The sequence below is a fragment of the Cariama cristata genome, unplaced genomic scaffold (assembly GCF_000690535.1).
Source record: "Cariama cristata isolate BGI_N322 unplaced genomic scaffold, ASM69053v1 scaffold11536, whole genome shotgun sequence".
Lineage (NCBI taxonomy): Eukaryota > Metazoa > Chordata > Aves > Cariamiformes > Cariamidae > Cariama > Cariama cristata.
This window is the reverse complement of record NW_009621612.1, coordinates 87,958-107,983: the sequence shown is the minus strand read 5'-3', so window position 1 is coordinate 107,983 and position 20,026 is coordinate 87,958. Positions and strand designations below refer to the sequence as shown.

The 20,026-nt window shown below is 38.8% G+C and overlaps 1 protein-coding gene across 1 annotated transcript in view; it reads left to right on the top strand.

Moving 5' to 3' along the window:
• LOC104155770 (roundabout homolog 2-like) overlaps nt 1-20,026 on the top strand; it is a 123,481-nt gene that overhangs the window by 92,932 nt on the left and 10,523 nt on the right. Inside the window, exons 20-22 of the mRNA XM_009702043.1 lie at nt 2,397-2,614; nt 12,221-12,403; nt 16,976-17,146. Of these exons, the coding sequence (XP_009700345.1) occupies nt 2,397-2,614; nt 12,221-12,403; nt 16,976-17,146 (572 nt within the window). The remainder of the gene's footprint in view (nt 1-2,396; nt 2,615-12,220; nt 12,404-16,975; nt 17,147-20,026) is intronic.

The window sequence follows — 20,026 nt, the reverse complement described above, 5'->3', positions numbered from 1 at the left end:
ACAAAGTTATTCAGCTTGAGCTACCATAAATAGAGCAGGCAGGTAGGCAGGTGGTGCCAAATCAAAGCCAGCTGTTTTCCCTGGACACCTTTGAAGCCTCGAGGCTTGCCTGCAATCTGCACTCAATCAACAGGGTACTTGGGTCCCGCTGCAGTGCCACGCTGCCAAGCACGGACCCCGGCCTGCCTGTGGGACAGACCCAAATCCCAGGCAGCAGCTAGACCTGGCCTATTGAAGGTAGCTGACTTCTGAGCCAGCACACAGATGCATACCCTGTCTGCGCACTCAATCGCTGCTGCATTTTGCAGCTGTTACCCTTTCTACACCCTACAAACCATGGGTGTCAGTCTGGGAGCGGATAACGTAGTAGGAATCTGTAGCAAGGCCTCTTGCAGCGGACAGGAAAGGTCTTGCTCCCTTTTTGGAGAAATGAAAATTGATTGGAAACTTTCATGCTGTGCTTAGGAATATTCAGATTTTAATATACCTCTTGTGTAAGGTCACGGTAATTGAGCCTGAAACTCTGAAAAAAATATCGAGGAAATAACCTTTTTTTCATACTAGGACCTTATAGCAGGTATTGGGGTAAACATTGAGGGATGCAAATACAAGTGATTTTTGCAGTAGTTGTGACATGGAATTTTTTAATGCTTTAATATTGTTTGGCTGGACATATATCCTGCTGTGCAGCAAATGCTGTTCAAAGTCAGTGGAAAGTCCTCCATTGTCTTAAGGGGGAAGGAAGTTTTCTTAGTTTTCTTTTCACAAAGTTAACCTGTCCAGTGTGGAGGGGGACAAACAAAACATCAAGATGGGACCTGTCAGATAGGTTACTGTAGGAGTAACCAAAAAGAAATATAGAGACCAACCAACTAGAAATTTAAGAAAGAGCACATTAGACATTACTGGAAAAGTACATAATCATTATGGCCTTGATCCAGCAAATCACTTAAGTATATGCTTAACTACAAGTACATGAGAAATTGACTTCAATTGTTCTATCACATGCTTAACATTAAGCATATACTTAAGTATTTTGCTTGATTGGGAGCTAATTACACTGTTTATTGAGGGTTAGTTAGATGGTAGTGCCCTTTAGCGCAGTGTTTTGAGCACTGCATAGCTAAGAACGTGGTGTCCAGGCAGAAAAGTATTCAAGAACTGCTAATCAGAAGGCAGTTGTATATCAGAAGGGAAGCATTTGCTCTACAAATAAGCTTCAGAATAAGCAATAATTTAAAACCTACACCAAGGTGGAGAGAGATTCCAGTGGTACATAACATTTACTGTGACATTCTCAGATCCAATAGGTTTACATTATTTTTTTAAAAAAGCAGCTCTTTGAATAAAGAGAATTGCTGCTTTTATTAAGTGTAGGCAATAATACAGCACAAAGTTTTAATCGAAAATACATTAAAGCTACGAAACCAAAGAAGCGACAGTTGTCATTTTTTCTGTTACGCTGATGTGCAAGCAAGAGACCAGTAGAGTCCTGGAGCCTGTCCAGAGTGCTGCCGATTCGAATCAGGTCATGGCACCTCATGTACAGCCTCCCAAGGATTCCCACGTGCCTAAGTTAGCAATTTCAAGCATGGTACTTGCTCTTAGGCCAAGACCAGTCATGCCTCAGTCCCTGGGCACAGCTTGCTGTGTAGCTGTAGTGCTGTGGAGAATGCTGCATTGAAAGCTGATGGTTGTTCATTCTTTTCCTCTCTAGCCTCTCAGAGACCACGCAAGTCCTGTGCTTGCCTTTGGTCATTTAGCTATCCTATGGGTGTATTTTATCTTTGTTTTTCTTTTTTCAATTGTGATTGCAGTAATTTCACACATGCATGCCCTAATACTGCTGCAATTAAATCAATTAAACCACTTGGAATAAAGCAAAATAAAAGGGCCTTGCTGGTAATGGGTTCACTGGACTTGAAAATTTCTTCTGTTCTACTGGTCATTTCCTCCGTTTTAGGGTGACTTCTGTTTAAGGGCACTGAGTGTGTTTAAGCAGAAGAAATTACATTTAATTTTGGCTCAACATGTGATTTGCAAGGTGGAATATTGGGTGAGACACTTATATGCTAGGTTGGGATCCAGAATTGTGCTTTTCCGTGGACTTCCTACCTGATTTATGTAGCCTCTGTGTGCATCATTCCTCATCTGTAAAAGGACAATCTTGACCTTCCCCATCTTACAGGAGGAGAGGTATATTTAAGACTGGAAAGTGTGCAGGTACTTTGGTATTAAAAGCTATGGGGAATAGCTGAACTGACTTTTCTTGAGGTTGACCTAACAAGCATGTTTTGTAAATCTACTTCAGGACTTACTGAAAGGCTTATCTGCTATTGACTATGGGGTAAAAAGTCTCATCCATTCTGATAACGTTTTCCTGTTTGTTTGTGTAGGCACATCCAAAGCAATACACAACCTCCTCAGGCTCCAGTTCCGCCCCTAGGATATGTATCTGGAAACCTTATTTCAGATTTGGAAACAGATGTTCCAGATGACGATGATGATGAGGAGGATGATATTGAAGAAGAAACTGTAGAAATCAGTAGGCCGCTAAGAGGTCTAGAGCATACTCCAGGCTCCAGTATGGACAATCTAGACAGCTCTGTGACAGGTAACCAAACACAGTTAACAGTGACACCAACTTGTTCCTAACAGTAAAATACATCATCAGTCAAACACTTTCTAAGTGAAAATTTATTCCACTCTATTTCTGTAACATTTAAAATGTGTTAATATTAAGCACTAAAGTTAAAGAAGGATTTGAAAATACTTTGCTTTGCTGCAAAATGATAAGAAAATTCATGAATTTTAAAAAGCTTTGAAGACTTGAAAGAAAACTCAATTATATCCTAGCTTTCATAAAAAGTTCACTCTACTGGAGAAGCAAGCCAGTTACATAAAAAGGAGGGAGAAGACCTCGACTTAAGAATATATATTTCATAAATCAGGAGCAGCATAAAACTGTTATCTTAAAACACTTTTAGATATTTTACTTGGTAAATGCTTTCACAAATGAACACAGAGAAGTTAAAAAACTTCAGAATAAGTATAGTTAGATCAACACAAAATTTATTTGTAAAGTAGATACAACAGTTATGCAGGAAAATGTGTATCTTGAACCTACTTTGTATTGCTGAATTCAGTAATTGTTCCCTTTCAGTGAAGATATTTAATTATTCTGACACTCATTCCTTCACTGCTTCTCGCCCTTTGCATGCCTTGGAAAGTTACAACGGGGATCATCAAAGGGGACCTAGAAAGGCATGCTAAACTAATGCACAGAATCTGAATGAATATAATTGCTGTTGATGAAATGTAGGCAGTGAAAGACGGGTTTTGAAAAATACAGATTTTATATGGACATAATGTATTTTTTGTAAGGATCAGTACATTTCCCTTTAGGTTGAACTTGGGCCTCTATATGATATACTGTATCCATGATGTACAGCTGTACTGGAGACCCAGATGTACATTGTGTCTGTAGCTCATAAGAACTAGTGGGGGCTTCTCCAGTCTTTGATCTCAGCAGAAGAACCCTGATTGTTAGTTGTACCTTAGGGGAGATTTGCTCAGTACAACTTACTACCATGGCATCGCGGAATTTCATCTCATTATTCTGGTCCTTTGAAATTCCAAGGATTTTGCACCCTTACTTAAACCTTGCTATTCTGAAAACACTTCAGGTATATGACAGTGATGGAGCATCAATACCTATAATTTTCTTCCTTTTCCCTAGTTGAATTAAATAGTGTGTAGCTTAATCCCACTTTCCAGGTTTTCCTTCACCCTAGGGCCAGACTGCTTGCCAATCTAATTAAGATTTAAGAATTGTATTTCTGCTGCTGTGACTTGCAATCCAGGTTCAACTGAAGGCCATAGAGTTAAAGTTTAAATCCCCAAATTGAGAAGGTTAACTTATTAGTGCGTGAGTATGTTAAGTCACTTTGCTTGAATTTCTAGTGTAATCTCCTTCAGGCTATAATTCTGCATATTTTTGCATATCTCACTAATGGCTCAGAAGCCTTTCCATTAGGAATGCAGTAAGGGTTTTGCACTAGTAATACAGCAATAAATAATAAAAAAATATCAGGTTGCTATATATTTTCTATTTGGTATATATTAATATGCCAATGTTGATATATCTGTAAATCAGAAAATGAATGTTTTCATATTTGCATTTTCACCTAATATTATGGACCACCCTACCTAACGCAAAGTAAGGAATAGCTGCATTTCTGCTCCAATTCATAGACTTCTGTGCTTATTACAATTTATCCTCTTATGAATAGCATTCAAGCTTGTTATAATAGTTATCAATCTTGTTTAATTATTGGGGTGTTAAATGTTTAATTACTGGAACGTTAAAAACTTCCTGGTGCATTTTTTCGGAAGTCTGGTAGTGTAGGCTGGGAGTGTACTTAAGGTGATCTAAATGCACGCCCACTCATCTTCACCACCATCTTGATATGGCTTCATCCAGCTGTAAATTAAGTTTTTTCTTTTGCTTTTTCTTTTGCTTGTTTAATTACTAGCTGGATCCGTTCCTTGATCTGATTGACCACATGGCAAGGTGTTTGCTGGCGCTGCAGGAAGGGAACGTGCAGCTGGAAGGGAAGCAAAATGATAGACTACCCTATAGCCTATAGCTAACACTTAGATTGACTTAAAACAGTTATAGAACTATAGCCTTACAAAAATACATCCAGAGCGTTAGCCTAAACAATCTGTAAAATGGCAAACACTCTGAATAACAAAACTACTTCTGTTTTCCTCAGTTACTACATGGGTAAAACCTCAATTTTTTGAGGGTTTGTTTTGGGCTTGTTTTTTTCTAGGAGTGGAAGGAGATGGCTTGTTATACTTGGGTGAATTTTTTCAAATGAGAATTTTAATTTTTGTGTATTGTTTCTGTTAACTCTTCCGGGCTACATTTACTGGTGTTCAGGAGGGTATGTAACAAATTACGTTCATTGTTTCCGAGCTGTTTCTCATTCTTTAATTTGATTGCTTTTAGAATACTGGAGAACAACTTAATTGTTCTTTCTTGCACAGAAAATGTATAAACTACTTCTTTTCACAGGGCTTTTGGTGACTTAAACCAGCATTTATATACCATGTTTTCACTTCTTTAAGTATTATATTAAAAAATGGAGGCAAATGAGAACAGCTGACACAGATGAAGCAATGTTTCTGTTAATTTTGAAGCATGCCCTGTGAGTTCAGTGTTTGTGAGAAGTCTAAATTGACATCCCTTGGTCCAGGCTTCCTCAGAATAGAATTGCTGTACGGTGAGGAGGGCGAGTTTCCTCACCCTGTACCGTTAGCGTGCCTCAGCAATGGCTGGAAGGTCCCCGCTCTTGGAGTGAAATGATATTTTGTTCTTTATGGCTGAGCTGAGATTGAGGTTTTCATCCAATGCCAAATGTGGGATTCTCTGAGGGGAGACGCTGGCGTTGTGTGAGCTGAGCTCAAACTGCTAAATTCCTCTGAAACCACAGTGTTGCTCCTTTAAACTGTTAAAGTCAGGTTGTCTTCCAGGCCCTTGAGTTTTTAGTTACAGCTAACTGAAGATTCAGACAAGGATTTAATCTGCGCTATTAAGCTTTTCTGTTTGCAGGTGACAGAGACATAATGTTGATGTGTATAATAAAGTGAAAAGAAAGGAGGAGTGCACAGTAACTATATCTTAACATTTTCCAGATATTGCAAAGAAAACTCAAGGAGGGAGGTTTAGATTTGAACATTTGTGGGATGGAATATGAAATAAAAGCCACAGTTTTGCTTTGTTCCCGGCATGGTTTGTTAGGATACTGAGTTACTGATTCTGATTAAAAAAAAAAAAAAAAAAAAAAGAACTGAAAAGCAGCTGTAGGATTTCTGCTTACTTGACTTTTAAATCACAATTATTTAGGGTTATTTTTGCTTTCAGAGACATATTGAAATATGTTTTTTCTTTTGCTTATGTTTAATGTTTGCCTTTACTGTGCAGAGTTATAACACGAATGGTCATGGAGAGTCTGTTATATTATTCTACTTTAGTAGACTTAAGTAAATGCATGCGGTGACTGTATAGGAAATTAATTTGCTTCTCACTGAAATCGCTAACAACAACGCTAAGTTTTGTCAGATCAAAGTGTTATGGTTTGGGGAGGGTTCTTTGCCCTCTGCTTATCTCCTCCCCCAGCAGCACCAGTGAAGCTGGTAGCGAGAGCTGTTATATCTCCAGTCCTGGTGCATTTTGACTGAGAGGAGAGATACACACATTAACCAGCATGGAAATTAGAACAGGCTCTTTTCTACCTAACTGATACAAACTGATATAAGCAGAGCAACATTCTTGTAAACAGTACCACTGCAAATGGATAACAATTTTTTTTTTCCACTACAATTATATAGATCTGAAATTATAAAGATCTCCATAGGTTGTATAGCTCAGCAAGGAAGAAAATCACTTACTTGGCATGTTTTGGTCCTGATTAGAAGAATCACTGATCACTGTCTGTGTGGTAAAAGTTGTTCATTCATTGTTTCTGAGCACAAATGGAATAATTCTTGAAAATTACACAAAATAATTTTCATGAACCGTATTTTACCATGGCAGAGTTCAATATTTATATTGATTTGCTTAGGGATACCTATTGCAAAAGATTCTATTTTATAAGCAGTTAGACAGATTGCATTTAATAGGAAGAATGTGTTTCATGGATTAAATATGTGCTCAGAAAATAGGAAACTGCTACTTTTTGTATCTCATAAAAATGGTAATGCAACAATTAGCAGGGTCATATTATAAAGCACAGACTTTACTCTAGCTTAATGGATCTAGGGATATGCATTCATCAGCAACGATAGATTTAGCATAAAACGACATGTAAATGAATTGATGACTGATCATAAATTAATTTTAGTGCTGAAGAAGTAATAGAGACACAGCAAGATGCCACTTTATCATAGTATTTTACTGCTCAGCAACATTTGAGCAACTACTTAATGTTCTGTGTGCATTTCTTTTCTACCAGCTTGAATAAATTTGAGAAATTTTTGTACCTTTCAGCAATATGGAAACCAAAAAAATGTAGAAAGGTTGAAAATGCAAACAGAAATAAATTTGGCTAAGTGACATAAATTAATTTTTCATTAAATGTTTATGAAGGGCATTAATTACGGTTGGAGCTGTAAAGTGCCAAATATGTAGGTTTAATTTTCACCTCCTTTTGTTTAGTGTTTCCTGCCCCAAAATAGAAATTTTAAAACTTAAGGGTTTATTTCAGGTGTATACATTTAAATATTTGGGTATTTATGGCAAAGTATAATATAAAGTATAAGACCAGGTCTAATTTTTGAACTTTGATCATGTTTGTATTCTGCATTCAGCCCCTTCTATTATTCTGTCTTATTTTAATGGTACAATAACTATTGCCCCTTTTATTCTATTGCTCCCACCAAAATCAGTGGACATTCTTTCTTTGTAATTATGACAGTAGTCAGATATGTCCAAAAGAGGATGTTGTCTTTCTCCTGTACAAAGGCTAAAGGAGTTCTGTAGCTGATTTCAGCTGAAGTAGCATCAGTCCCCAAGGACTTTATCTGTACTTCGCAAACCTAAGCAGTCTAGCCCTGTTCCATCAAAAAACCTGCAGAGGAGCAGGGGCTTAATATTAGCATATGCTTAATGCTCTTGTGAAGGAAGGCACTTAAATGTACACATACGAGTCCTAGTGACATCATTTGTTAACTTTAAGCATGCACATAGAGTTTGGTACGTACAGAAAAGTATCTAATGGAATTTTCAAAAGTGTTAGGTTTGTTTAAGCAGCTTTTACTTCACAAGTGCATTAGTTGTTTTTTTTTTTTAAGTGAAGCAAGAGTACACTTTACAAAGAAAAATAGCATTTTTATTGCCTACAAAATGCCACTAAAAGCAGTAGCATGCAGTCTACGAGAAGCTAGCACCTCTATTCCCCTCACCTTTTCCTGAGAGCAAAGCAGCTTTCTGTTTGCATTAGCAGCAAGAGATATTTTATGGAGCAAGAAAACAGAGTTCAACTTTTCACAGAGTTGATTTTGTTCTGCATAAAGCATTTACTGCTGCTGTCAGCAAGAGTAAAATTTACGGTTGCCAGAAAGCGTAAAAACTCAAATGTGCTCTTGGAAAACACATAGTGAGCTGCATGTAAAGAAGACACTAAAAGCCTGTTTCATTCCATTTGAAAATGCACAGTTAATCTGAAAGGGACGTCAGCATCTCTTATTCTGCCTTTATTCAGAGAGAAACAAATGTACATCTGATTTGGAAAACAAGAGGCCAGTGGATGCCTTTAAACAGGCAGTCACCATGTGTGCTATGTAAAGGCAGCTGTGTGGTGGCCTGAGGTGCCCGGGCTGGGCTTCAGCACTCCCATGCCTCCTGGGCAATGCCCACACCTCTGGAAGTCAAAGCAAGACGGGGTCTTACCGCTGCAAGTTTTGGTGGGGAAAAATTGTTTATGCAGGGAAACGAAATAGCTCAGGAACCAGTAGAAATAATGTAGAGATTTCACCTTTGGCTACCTGGTCACATACAGCTGTGGGTGCTGTGTATGTCTTGTGTAGCCTGCTGATTTCAGCAGTTATAAAGAGTTTTGCCTCTGCTTCCAGCAACCAGAAGTGTCATAGAATCATCGAATCGTAGAATGGTTTGAATTGGAAGGGAACTTTAAAGGTCATCTAATCCAACTCGCTGCCATGGGCAGGGACGTCTTTCACTAGACCAGGTTGCTCAAAGCCCTGTTCAACCTCACTTTGAACACATCTAATGATGGAGCATGCACAACTTCTGTGGGCAACTTGTTCCAGTGCCTCACCACTCATTGTAAAAAATTTGTTCCTTATATCCAATGTCAACCTACCCTTTTTCCTCTTTCAGTTTAAAACCATTGCCCCTTTTCCTGTCAATACAGGCCTTGGTAAAAAGTCTCTCTCCACCTTCCTTATAAGCCCCCTTTATATATTGAAAGGCTGCAATAAGGTCTCCCTGGACCTTTCTCTTCTCCAGGCTGAACAACCCCAACTCTCTCAGCCTTTCTTCACAGGAGAGGTGCTCCAGCCCTCAGATCATCTTTGTGGCCTCCTCTGGACCCTAACTGGTCCATGTCTGTTTTGTGACAGGGACCCCAGAACTGGATGCAGTACTGCAGGGGGAATCATTGCTTTTCTTCAGTTGTCAACTGTGTTGATGTCCCAGTAAAGCTCACATCCCTGTGAGAGTTGGGCTACGTTGCCAGCTAACAAGCAGTCCCTCCTAAGGCAGCCGCTGGGGCAGAGGGGAAGGGGAAGCCATCCATGGGCAGAGAGCACCATTCCTAGCCTTGCTAATCCTTGCTGTCCATGGGAATGCAGAGGAGTTCAGGAACAGGGCTTTCCTAGAGGGTTGACCTGAAAAATTGGCAGTCTGATAACAGCACTTTACTGTTAATTAAAATTTAGCTGTTTTTAGGAAAACCTGGTGTGTCTATGAGTGTGTAGAGCAATAGGTGTATGCATAGACATTGGAGAAAGCATTGTAGGCTTTTGCAGATTTATTTTTTTTTAAATACTTAAAATGTGGATTTTTTTTTTTCTTACTGGATGAACTTCAGTCCAGCCCTTCAAAGACTAAATGAAAAATAGCTACTGTTCCTAGACATACCCTGAAAGCATCCCATCCGTGTGTATTGTATGTTGTGTAACAACTGAGTGACCGGTTAACAAATGGACACAACAATGTGAGCAAATGGAAGTTCAAACCTAAGTTCCTTTAAAACATCCATAGTCTTGTGCCTATGGTACTGAAAACCATACCTATTCTGTACAGTATATGTACCATATGTCTCTACATAGAGAGTAGAATATATCATACAAAACCCTTGGACCCTGAAACTAATAAGATATATGTTAAATTTTTAGCACCCGAGTATCGTCATTCAATATCTGTAAGTCTAGTTATATTATGTTCAGCTTGTGCTTACATATTTTGCAGAAGATGTCGATAAGCAATTGTTTGAAAATGTCCTCAGCTATAGCATTTCATTTTCTTACATCTTCATGAAGTGTTTTATCTTTAGTATCTCTTTTCATACATCATCAATAACCATTGCTAAGCCTTTTTACTCTCCATTCTCTATGATGTCCTATCACACTTTGATTGTTAGTTCAGAAACTGTCTTCTCAGAGGAAATTCAGTTTTAGCCTTCCCTTGCTGTTATCTAGGCTTCCTTACATCTGTCTGCATCAGGTCAAGTCTGTTTGGAAAATAACAATTTTATGTGTGCTCTTGGCAAGCAGAATCAAACTCTGTCACTCTCTGTTGCACTTAACACACTTTCTGCCTGTCAGACCTCCATAGACCTCTTTGGTTTCTTTCCTTGTATCTTAGGAGTGCATGGACTTTTGTTATTATAGCCTGCCACTTTGCTGACATTAAAAGGTTTGGTCACTGCAGCATCACAAAATAATCCATTGTTCTTGGGCTTTGTGGTGCAGCATGCTACTGACTAAATTCCAGTATTCGTTTATTGTACTCATGACTTATTTTTGCGGGCTATTTTTAATATTTGACACCACTGTTAGTTAATTAGCCTATCGATTTGGTACTAATAAGCAGGTCATTATTGTTTTACTAGTTAACAATTTTGAACACAATAATACTTTCTTGGACATGGATTTAAAAAAGGCTTTGATGAACATGATGCACTGCTGCACATCTGACATACATTTACATAAATTCAGCTGTGCTAACTGAATAGTTATGTCAGGGTCATGATGAGTCTCTCCACATGTGTCTTCATATCTTGAAAACCAGTTCTCTGGATTCCCATAGGTTCACTGGGCTTTTTTTTTTCAACATATGCATGCCACTGTTTTTAAAAAGCAGATTTCAGGTGTTTCAAGATAGTTGCCTGTGCTATCTCAGAACAATACGCGATGTCTACGCAGCACCGTACCATGCCATGCAGCAGCTCGGGTCCCAAAAGCAGTCTGATAGCTCTGCACCTCAGCTGGACTTGGTAACTAGTTAGCATGGCTGCCCTGCTCCTGGAGCAAAGCTAGGTACTTGGTGCTAGCTAAGTTTCCTTTGCCTCCTGCTCCACTGCACGGTGTAGAATTACCCTGTGACATTTACCCATGATTTTCAGAAGTACAGGGCACCATCAACTCCATCTGAAGCCACAAAAGAAACAAAATTTCAGTACTTTGGAAAAAAACCTAAACTGAGCGATAGCTTTCGAAAATATATTGTCACATTGGGTAGCTGATGGAGGCTTCATGCTTTGGAAAAAATAAAAGAAAATATAAATGGAGAGTGAATAAGATTAATCCTTCCTTCACTATTTTGCTCTTTGCATTTTAGTTTTGTCAAGATTTCTGTATTTCTTTCATGTGCTTTTTCTCGTATCTGGTTTTCTGACTGCATTTTTATAGAATTATTATCACTTTCCTCTCCTGCAGTGGTGGTAATCCATAGCTAGAAGGCACCGTGAGGCCAGCATTGGCTTAGTGACTGACTCAGTATTAAATTTGAGTATATATTTGCTCTGCTCTTGAACGTTAATTTCTAACCTTTTTAAAAAGTTACTTTAATCCACTAGAATGAACTACTTTAGGTCAGCTTTCTTCAGGCCCTGAAAATTGCTCATCTATTTTAAGGTTTTGGTTGAGAAAATGATATAATGCCAGTCTTGTTTAGGATAGCTCTTGAAGCCCATGGCTGACTTCAGCCATATCTACTGAGACTTACACTTACGCTGTCCTAAATTAAGACTTCCTTCTGCAAACATTAAACTAAATACTGATTTATAAGAAGTCAGGTAAAAAAAAAATCACATTCTTTTCAATCCCAGGGAAAATCCATTAACTTTCAAAATAATTTATTATGGAGCCTTCACATTTGTAGAGAATATGTATAATTTTGTTTACAGGATCAGAGCAACACGGAACAAGCTATGAATGAGAACTCTTAGCTTTGATAGTGCTCTTTTATACCAAACTCTGTCAGATAAACTTTGGGTTTCCTGCTGTGAAAGGACATATTAAGTGGGTCTTTAAGTTTTAGATGAATACTGCTTTTTTGTACCAAGCTCTGTCTAATGAATTTTGGGTTTCCTATTGAGAAAGGACATATTAAATGGGTCTTTAAACTTTAGATGATCAAAAAATATCAAATGCGCACAACTCACTAGACCCCTACATTTGTTTTTAGGTTCAATGGTAAATGGATGGGGTTCTGCGTCTGATGAGGACCGTAACTTTTCTAGTCATAGATCTAGTGTAGGTAGCTCCTCAGATGACTCGATCTTTACCAGCGGCAGTTTTGCACAAGCACTGGTTGCAGCAGCAGATAAAGCTGGTTTTAGGCTGGATGGAACCAGCCTGACAAGAACAGGTTTGTAGACTCAAAGTTGATGCTTTCTGCATGAAGGGTGTCTCCGCCTATTCTTCTCTTCTTTTCAGTGAACCTACGTCTCACCCTTGTCTAACATGCATGAAATAAGGTGGATGGAGATATTTTTATCAGTATATTTTAAATGAAACCTTGCATTATGTTTCATTTTTAGTGATTTGAAGTAGTGAATAGCACAAGCTTTTAATCTGCACCTTCAGTCTGCTGCAGTTTCCCTTTGTGCTGACTCTGCTATAGATTTACTGACATATGCTCCGTTTAATATTTCAGTGAAGAGATTACTAATTCTGCCATGCAGTCTTTGATGATTTAATTTTTTGCAAAATCTCCTCACAATTGTTCACATTTCCTGTGATGAATATCATGTTTAAACTATTATCTCCATCCCTGCTCTTCTGTTGCATCTCTTCTTGCAAAAGTGTATTTTTCTGTGAAGTTTTTCTAAGCATGGGGTGAATTGGTGTGCTTTTATTGTTAACAATACAAACTGTTTAAAAGCGTTATTAATAGCTGATTTTAGAAATACTTAAGAAGTTAACATTTTGATAAAATTGAATTTTAATTATGCCAACTGAATCTGCCAAGTTAAATGTAACAAAGGTAAAGTGACTATTGCTTTTGAAAACAGCCAATCTTCTAAAATGAATTAATGAAAAGTAAAACATAATTTAGTTCATGTTTTTAAAGCTCCATATGTTTAATTTCTAACAAAAAAAAGATAAATAAAAATGATTTTTAAATATTCTGGAAAAAAATATGTTTTCATTTGCTTAGTCTTATCAAAATAGCAAAAATAACTAATTATTTAAATCCACAAATCTAATAGCAAAATATGAACTCGGGTCATATTTTTGTTATGCTTTCTCAGCCAGTTCGTGCCGACAGGTCCCATAATATTCCTATCATTCAAATTTTTTTGCCATTAGTCTGGTATGAAGTCTATCCTTCAGTAAAAAGTGCGCGTTTATGAGAAATGTCTCCACGTGTTAGGGCTGAAAACCACAGGCTTTCTGCATGCGATGACTTCACGGCAAACACTGCCTTTTAGGAACGTTAGGAACGAAGAAAAGAATTGATGGCCAAGTCCTATGTGGCCAACAAACCACAGGGTGAACAGATAGAGCTTTTCTCAAATCACTGGGAATTTTGCCATTGACTTTGGTCAGACATAATCATCCTTAAAAGATAGTTATTCCACTGTTAAAAGTAGTTAAAACCCTCACTTGGTTCTTACACTAGTGGCAAATTGACTGAGTAAATCTGTCTAATAATTTGAAAAAAATGAAGCAAAACAAAACAACAGCTGATGTAGACCTTCACTCATCTACTATGGGCACATTTAGCCAAACTGTAATTTAAAATATGCTGTTTTGCTTGTCTCCTAAACAGTCTTGAATGAAAGGAGCAAATCCTTCCCAACCTTTTTTTTTTAGTGTTGTTTTTGGCCTCAGTAAAAGCTGATGTCAATTAATGTCGCTTGTATCAGACTATTGAGAGCTACAGTTTTCACCACAAACACACACATAACAGGAGTAAATGGACACGCAAACAGATAGACACTTTTAAATTAATATAATTTGTTATTGTAGCTATGTAAATAGAAAGTACAAGGAAAGGATTAAAGCCCTTTTGTCAGTTATATTTTCCTAGCTCAATTAGGTCACAGATGCATTTCAACTGAGTGCTTGCATGTAATTCCTTGGACAGACTATTAGAGTTTAGGGTACGACAAAGTATCCAGCGGTTGTGGTAGAGACTTTATGATTATTACCTTCTTAGTCTCTTAACGATCCGCCAGGCAAAACAGAAACGAAATAAAACCCACATGTAAACAAACAGCCCTCCCCTCTTTACCGCAGTTTCATTACGATACGATAGGTGCCGGGGCGACGTGGATCGATCAGACGTGCCTAGTATGGACCTGCTGCACCACGGCAAACCCCGCACCGCACAAAACGGCGTCTTGTAGTGGAGAAGCAGCAGTGTTATTTCTGTTCATCGCTGTGGAGGGAGTCTGAAAGTCCTGACTCTTTACTCCTTTGCAGTCTGGATGGTTATTTTCACCCATTCAGAACAGCTGTGAGATATTCTCACCGATAGGAAAGAAGTCCAATTTGGTAGCCTGACACGGGTGTGCTTGATTGCCAAGCATAAGAGGCACTGCTAAATCCAGGTGCAAGGTGTTTTTCCTACCAGACACTTTGATTCCACTTTCCGGAAGCCATCATGTGATTTGCCATGAAGTTCAGAGAGTTTTCTTTTTTAACACCCTTGGGAAATTAAATCAAGAATTAGTGGATTCATCCTTGTCTCCACTTACACCCACTAAATCTACTATGGGGAGTCTGACACTGCTCAGCAGTTCTTACTGGAAGGTCTGCAGATACATACAAGATACTGTAGTCCGTTATTAGGTGCACTGAAAAATGTGTTTTGGGAGCCTACACATCATATTTGTTTGCCTCATGTCTGGTTTAGGTCAGTGCTATTTATTTTCTCTCATTTTCATGGAAGGATAAGAGAGAGAATGTTTGGTGTCTATTTCTTTTTCAAACCAACATTCTGAATGAATAATTGCATTTCTTTAGTTCAGAAAATAAGTGTGAAGGATCTTCATCCTGCACTCAAGTAGTTGCACTTGCACATTGCGAGTTTATTTTTGCAAAACATCTGTGCAATGTGCAGTGAGATAGGATGGAATTTCAGGCTCATATCTGAATTTCTTTGCATTAGTGGTCTTTTTTTTATTTTTAAATGAAATTTTAATATTTTGTCTGTGTTCATCTGCTGGCTTATCCTTATCTATGAAACAAGGGCTTGATCACTGGTCTTTGTCTGGCTGCAGCTGTGCCAGCTATAGAGGTTAATGTTTCCAGCCTTCCCCCAAATGCTTATTATTACTACTTTCTCCCAGCTCCAGAATTAGCTGCTTGGGTGGGCGTTCTGTAACCCATTTCAGCTAAAATGAGCCAGGTTAGCAAAGGCATACTTTTCATACCGTTTAAGTTCATTTGGGCTTATTTTGGTAGAGCAGAGGTAGGGAATGTCCACATGAGGGGTTCAAATGTGGTAACCTCCGACGATGAGCAGTGACATGCAGCTGGGAGACAAGCCTGCCTAACAGCACTGTCCTCCTCAGGGTGCACATCAGCCTGAAGGTAGAAGACCAAGCCTGAGACAGTCAGGAAATGTCTACAGTCAAATACTGAGACGTTATTCTCATGTGTATGTATTGAGGTGAAACCCCATGCTAGAGAGATGATGGCTACTTTTTTCACTTTGCCCTCTTTGCACTGAAAATATTTCAAATAGTGTAGCAGGTAGCATCTTACTCCTGATTAGGCTTATCTGGATCAGGTCATATGTGACACCGTGTTGGAAGTAAGCTTATCTGTTGAAAGGTTTTACTAGAAAACATAACTCACAGCAGGGCAGACCTTGGTCTAAGTTAACCAGAAGATAAAAAGCTCCTTACTAGCTTGGGGTCAGTTGACAGAAAAATAACAAACAGCCATTTGGCCACTTTCCTTCAACTCTTACACCAGTGGGAACTGCAGTAGCACTGAAAAAGCAGAAGTTCTGACTGGCTTACACATTTTCCACTGCGGATAGGATTAAAACGTGTAAGAATTTCAAATACCAGTTCTAAACGAATTAGTATGTTAGCATCCCCAAGATACTTGGCAGGAATGGCATAAAGATGAAAAAAAGGAAGTAAAAGATGGTGATCTTTAGTTTTCATCAGTTATTATTAAACAATAGTCCTAGTTAACTGAATAAAAATATCAAAATAAGAGGAAGTGAAAGTAATAAATGAACTGTGCTCCTGCAGTTCCTGCGTGATGCTTTTAATGATCTGCTCTGTAGAGCAGCATCAAGGATTTTTTCTTTTAAAGAGAAATCACGTAGCTTGATTAGTCTATATGTATTAAAAAAAATCTGAAGAATAAATTCACTCAGAATACATTATTTTTTTAACATCTAAAAATACTGAAAATGAACAGGAAAATTTTAGCTTTTAAATATACCCCCATTTTTATTTCTTGAGAAAAGGGAGCCCTTAAGTATACAAATGTACATTGCTACATAGCTTGCAAAATCAGTAATGTTTATCTCACTGGAGTTACTCCAGATATACAGTGCATATGGGAGGCCCTAAAATGAGAATCTGGCTCGGCAAATGTGAAGGTGGAAGGCAGGAGAAGATAAATTTGAAATGATTGCAGAACTGTTTTCCTTCCCTGCTGAAGGCTGAGGAGTTGTTATGACACATCTGTTCAGCACACAGAGCAGGTAGGAGTTACATGGCATACAGTAGTTTTATCACAACAGATGGAAAGATTTTAATTATAAAAGTTAAAGGCAAAAGAATGCCAAGTTTCTCACTTCGCTTGTTGTGGTGTGTCTTAAAGCAGTTGTCATCAGTGGGTACCTCGAGGGGACACTTGCTTGCCTCTGAGAATTAGACCAGATTTAATGTTTTGGAACAGACATTAATAGAACAGCCCATTTCAAGGCAATAACATTTTTACATCTGGTTTCTCTTTTTTTTAGGCAAAGCATATCCTTCCTCTCAGAGACCTCGGCCGAGCAGTCCTTTTTCTACTGACAGCAACACCAGCGCAGCTGTCAATCAAAGTCAGAGGCCGAGGCCCACTAAAAAACACAAGGGAGGACGGTTGGACCAACCCTCCTTGCCTCATCGTAGGGAGGGAATAACAGACGGTAAGTGTTGAGGTGAAATCCCTGATGATAACCTGCAACAAGCAGGTGTGCAGAGTGGGAGAACGGAGAGCAATCTTTTAAGGAATATATGTTACGGTGAATTATTTGTTTGGAGAAGTGGGGTCCTCAGGTTGCGGCGTGAGTAAAGTTGCAACGCTAACAGTGTGGAGCTTGGTTAAGTGAGTCTTCAAGGAGCTTTTCTTTGTTTCAGCTCTGAACATGTCAGCATCTCCTAGGTTTTCTCACACCTCAATATAAATCTTACTCAAAAATGACTTGGTTGCACATGAGTCAACATTAAAGAATAGCCTGTGGGTAATTTTACATTAAATGAAAGTAGCTGCCACCAGCAGTAGCAGTATGCCATGAATTCCCAAGAAGTGTAGAGCCAGTCCCACAATGCTGTGTTTGGTTTGTGCTGGTTTTTGACAGCCACCCAACAGCTACAGCAATACATGCCTCGCTTTTCTCATGGCCCTGCCTCACGTCTTATCCGTGCTGCTTCATTCCTGACATGCGCTGACTTCAGTGACTTTGTTTCCCTCTTTGACATCTCTGCTTCTCTCTGACCGCTGCTTCCCATCTGGAAATTTCAAGCATGTCTGCTCTGCTCTTCTAATGACTAAGATTAGCTCAGTCTTCCATTATCTTTGTCTACCCCCTCTTGAGTTTGGCAAAAGACGCAATTGCTGCCTGTTACTCTTTGAGAACTGGATAGGAAGGTGGCTGCCTGGCTACCTCCCCCTCATTTCTTCTGATCTCCAGCCTGGCCCTCGTAGGTGTTGAAATGATCAGGGAGTAGAAGCAGACAAATTGAAAAACAACATTAGAGGAACGACTAAGGGTATCTGTAGTGCCATGCAGATGGAGATGTGATGGCTTTCCTCATGCTGACCTCTCAGTGTTCAAAGTGGGGCAGTTCTGAGAGCTAAACTGTCCCACCTGCCTCAGTGGCTCTTGTAACACTGTCTGGACTATAGGAGTGGGATTTGATGCCAGTGAGTCTATCTCCTAATCTTAAGTACACCTTCGCAAATCTTCCAGTGTATGGAGAAGGTGTAAAACTAAAAAATTTGACTTTAGATTTTAGTATAAACATCCTCCTTATTCTAGTAAAAATTACTTAAGAATTATAGAATGTCTCGAGGTGGAAGGGACCTGTAAGGATCCTCAAGTCCAACTCCCTTCATTATCTTCTTTGAATGGGTAGCATAGTAAATAGATTTGATAGAGAGTATATTTGGTTTGGTTTATTTATAATGTGCTATTTATTACTGTAGATATATGTATAGAATATATTAACAGCTTGCAAGGTGGACTGTGGCCACTAAAGCCACCAGAGCTCTCATCTCAGTCATGTTATGACATGTACAGATACAATTTTTCAGTATGCCCTGACAGATTCCTTGTTTGTCAGACCACGAAGGTGGAGAACAGATTCCAGAAGTGAAAGCCTTCACCAAAGAGGTTATCGTTATGTCTCATGCTCTCTGGCTCATCCTCATTACCATATTATTTGGGGAAACAGCTTAAAGTAGCTTAGACTCCACTCATATGGATCTGAACTGGTTTAAACATTAATGCTCTCCCCTCTGGATATATTCCAGAGGCCTCCCTGCTACACAGATCCATGAAATAGATGTGTTTATGAGAATAGTAAGTGGATATTGTGGGTGTCGCTTGTGGTACTGGCAATACTCTTTCTGTGCATACGTTAAGTTAACCCTTCTGAGTGGCATACCCTGCCACCCCGAACTATGAGCCTTTTGGGCCACAAATTCTGTGTACATGTGAGTTTGTAGTGCACTCAGTATGATGGGACCTTAGTCCTTCTGTTTTTGAGTACTATTGCTGTAGAAATGTTTAACAGTAATGTGGGTACCAGAAAATTAATGGGAATCCAGTTCAGGTCATGAGACAGATGGAAGTATGACTCCTCTGGGAGTGACTCCATCATAAAATCTGACATTGTTTTAAATTAGTGAAAGAGAACAGATTTTAAGTTTTATTTAAAACCAGGAATCTTCTATTGTCTTTTGTTTATTCTTTATAAAATACTAATCTTATTGGAGTTTGTTTCATATATTTGAGTCAGAATACCAATGATACGCTATTTCCTTCAACAATCCACCTCTCAGACACAGGCAGTAACCATAACAGCTTTCAGACACCATCAACTTAACATTTCTCTGTTATAAACCTAGTTAAAGTGCTTACCATATGTTCTAAAAATTTATAATGTCCTGGAGTAATAGAGGATCCTTTCCCATCCGGTCTTACCGCAGGAACAAACAAACAAACACAAATTGTACTGTTTTTCCACTTCAACTCTTACTGAATATGAGTCATGAAAGTGTAACGGCAAGTCTGAGTCATAGCTAAATTCGCAAAAGGACACTTGTCAATTAAGGAAGTTAAAGATTGCTGCTGCCACCTGTGTGTATGTAAACAAACTGAATTTGGGAGCTTTTGGTATACAGAAATCAAAAATGGTAGCTGGATGCTTTGTGTGGACTATTGCAATGAACTTCACAATGAGACACAGTACCACTATGCTTAAGCTACAGTTAGAAAAAGCAAGTAGGAGAACCTGGGGTAGATCCAGCAATTCTGAGCCCTAATCCAGGCCAATCTGTTCAGCCCTAGGCTGTCCTGATTTCAGTGGGAAGCATCACTATACGTTTTCTCCTGGTTCTGGGATGTCTCCAATCCATTCCCTTACAAATCCTTCCTCTTGGATTTGTCATATGAGAACATATTTGGTTTGTCAGTTGTCTTCAAATTCCCAAGCTGGATGAGTCCTAGCATCCTGTGTTTAAGTTTCTTCACATACTGGATATCTGTCATTTTAAATTTTCATTGACCAAGTAAGCTCCAGCC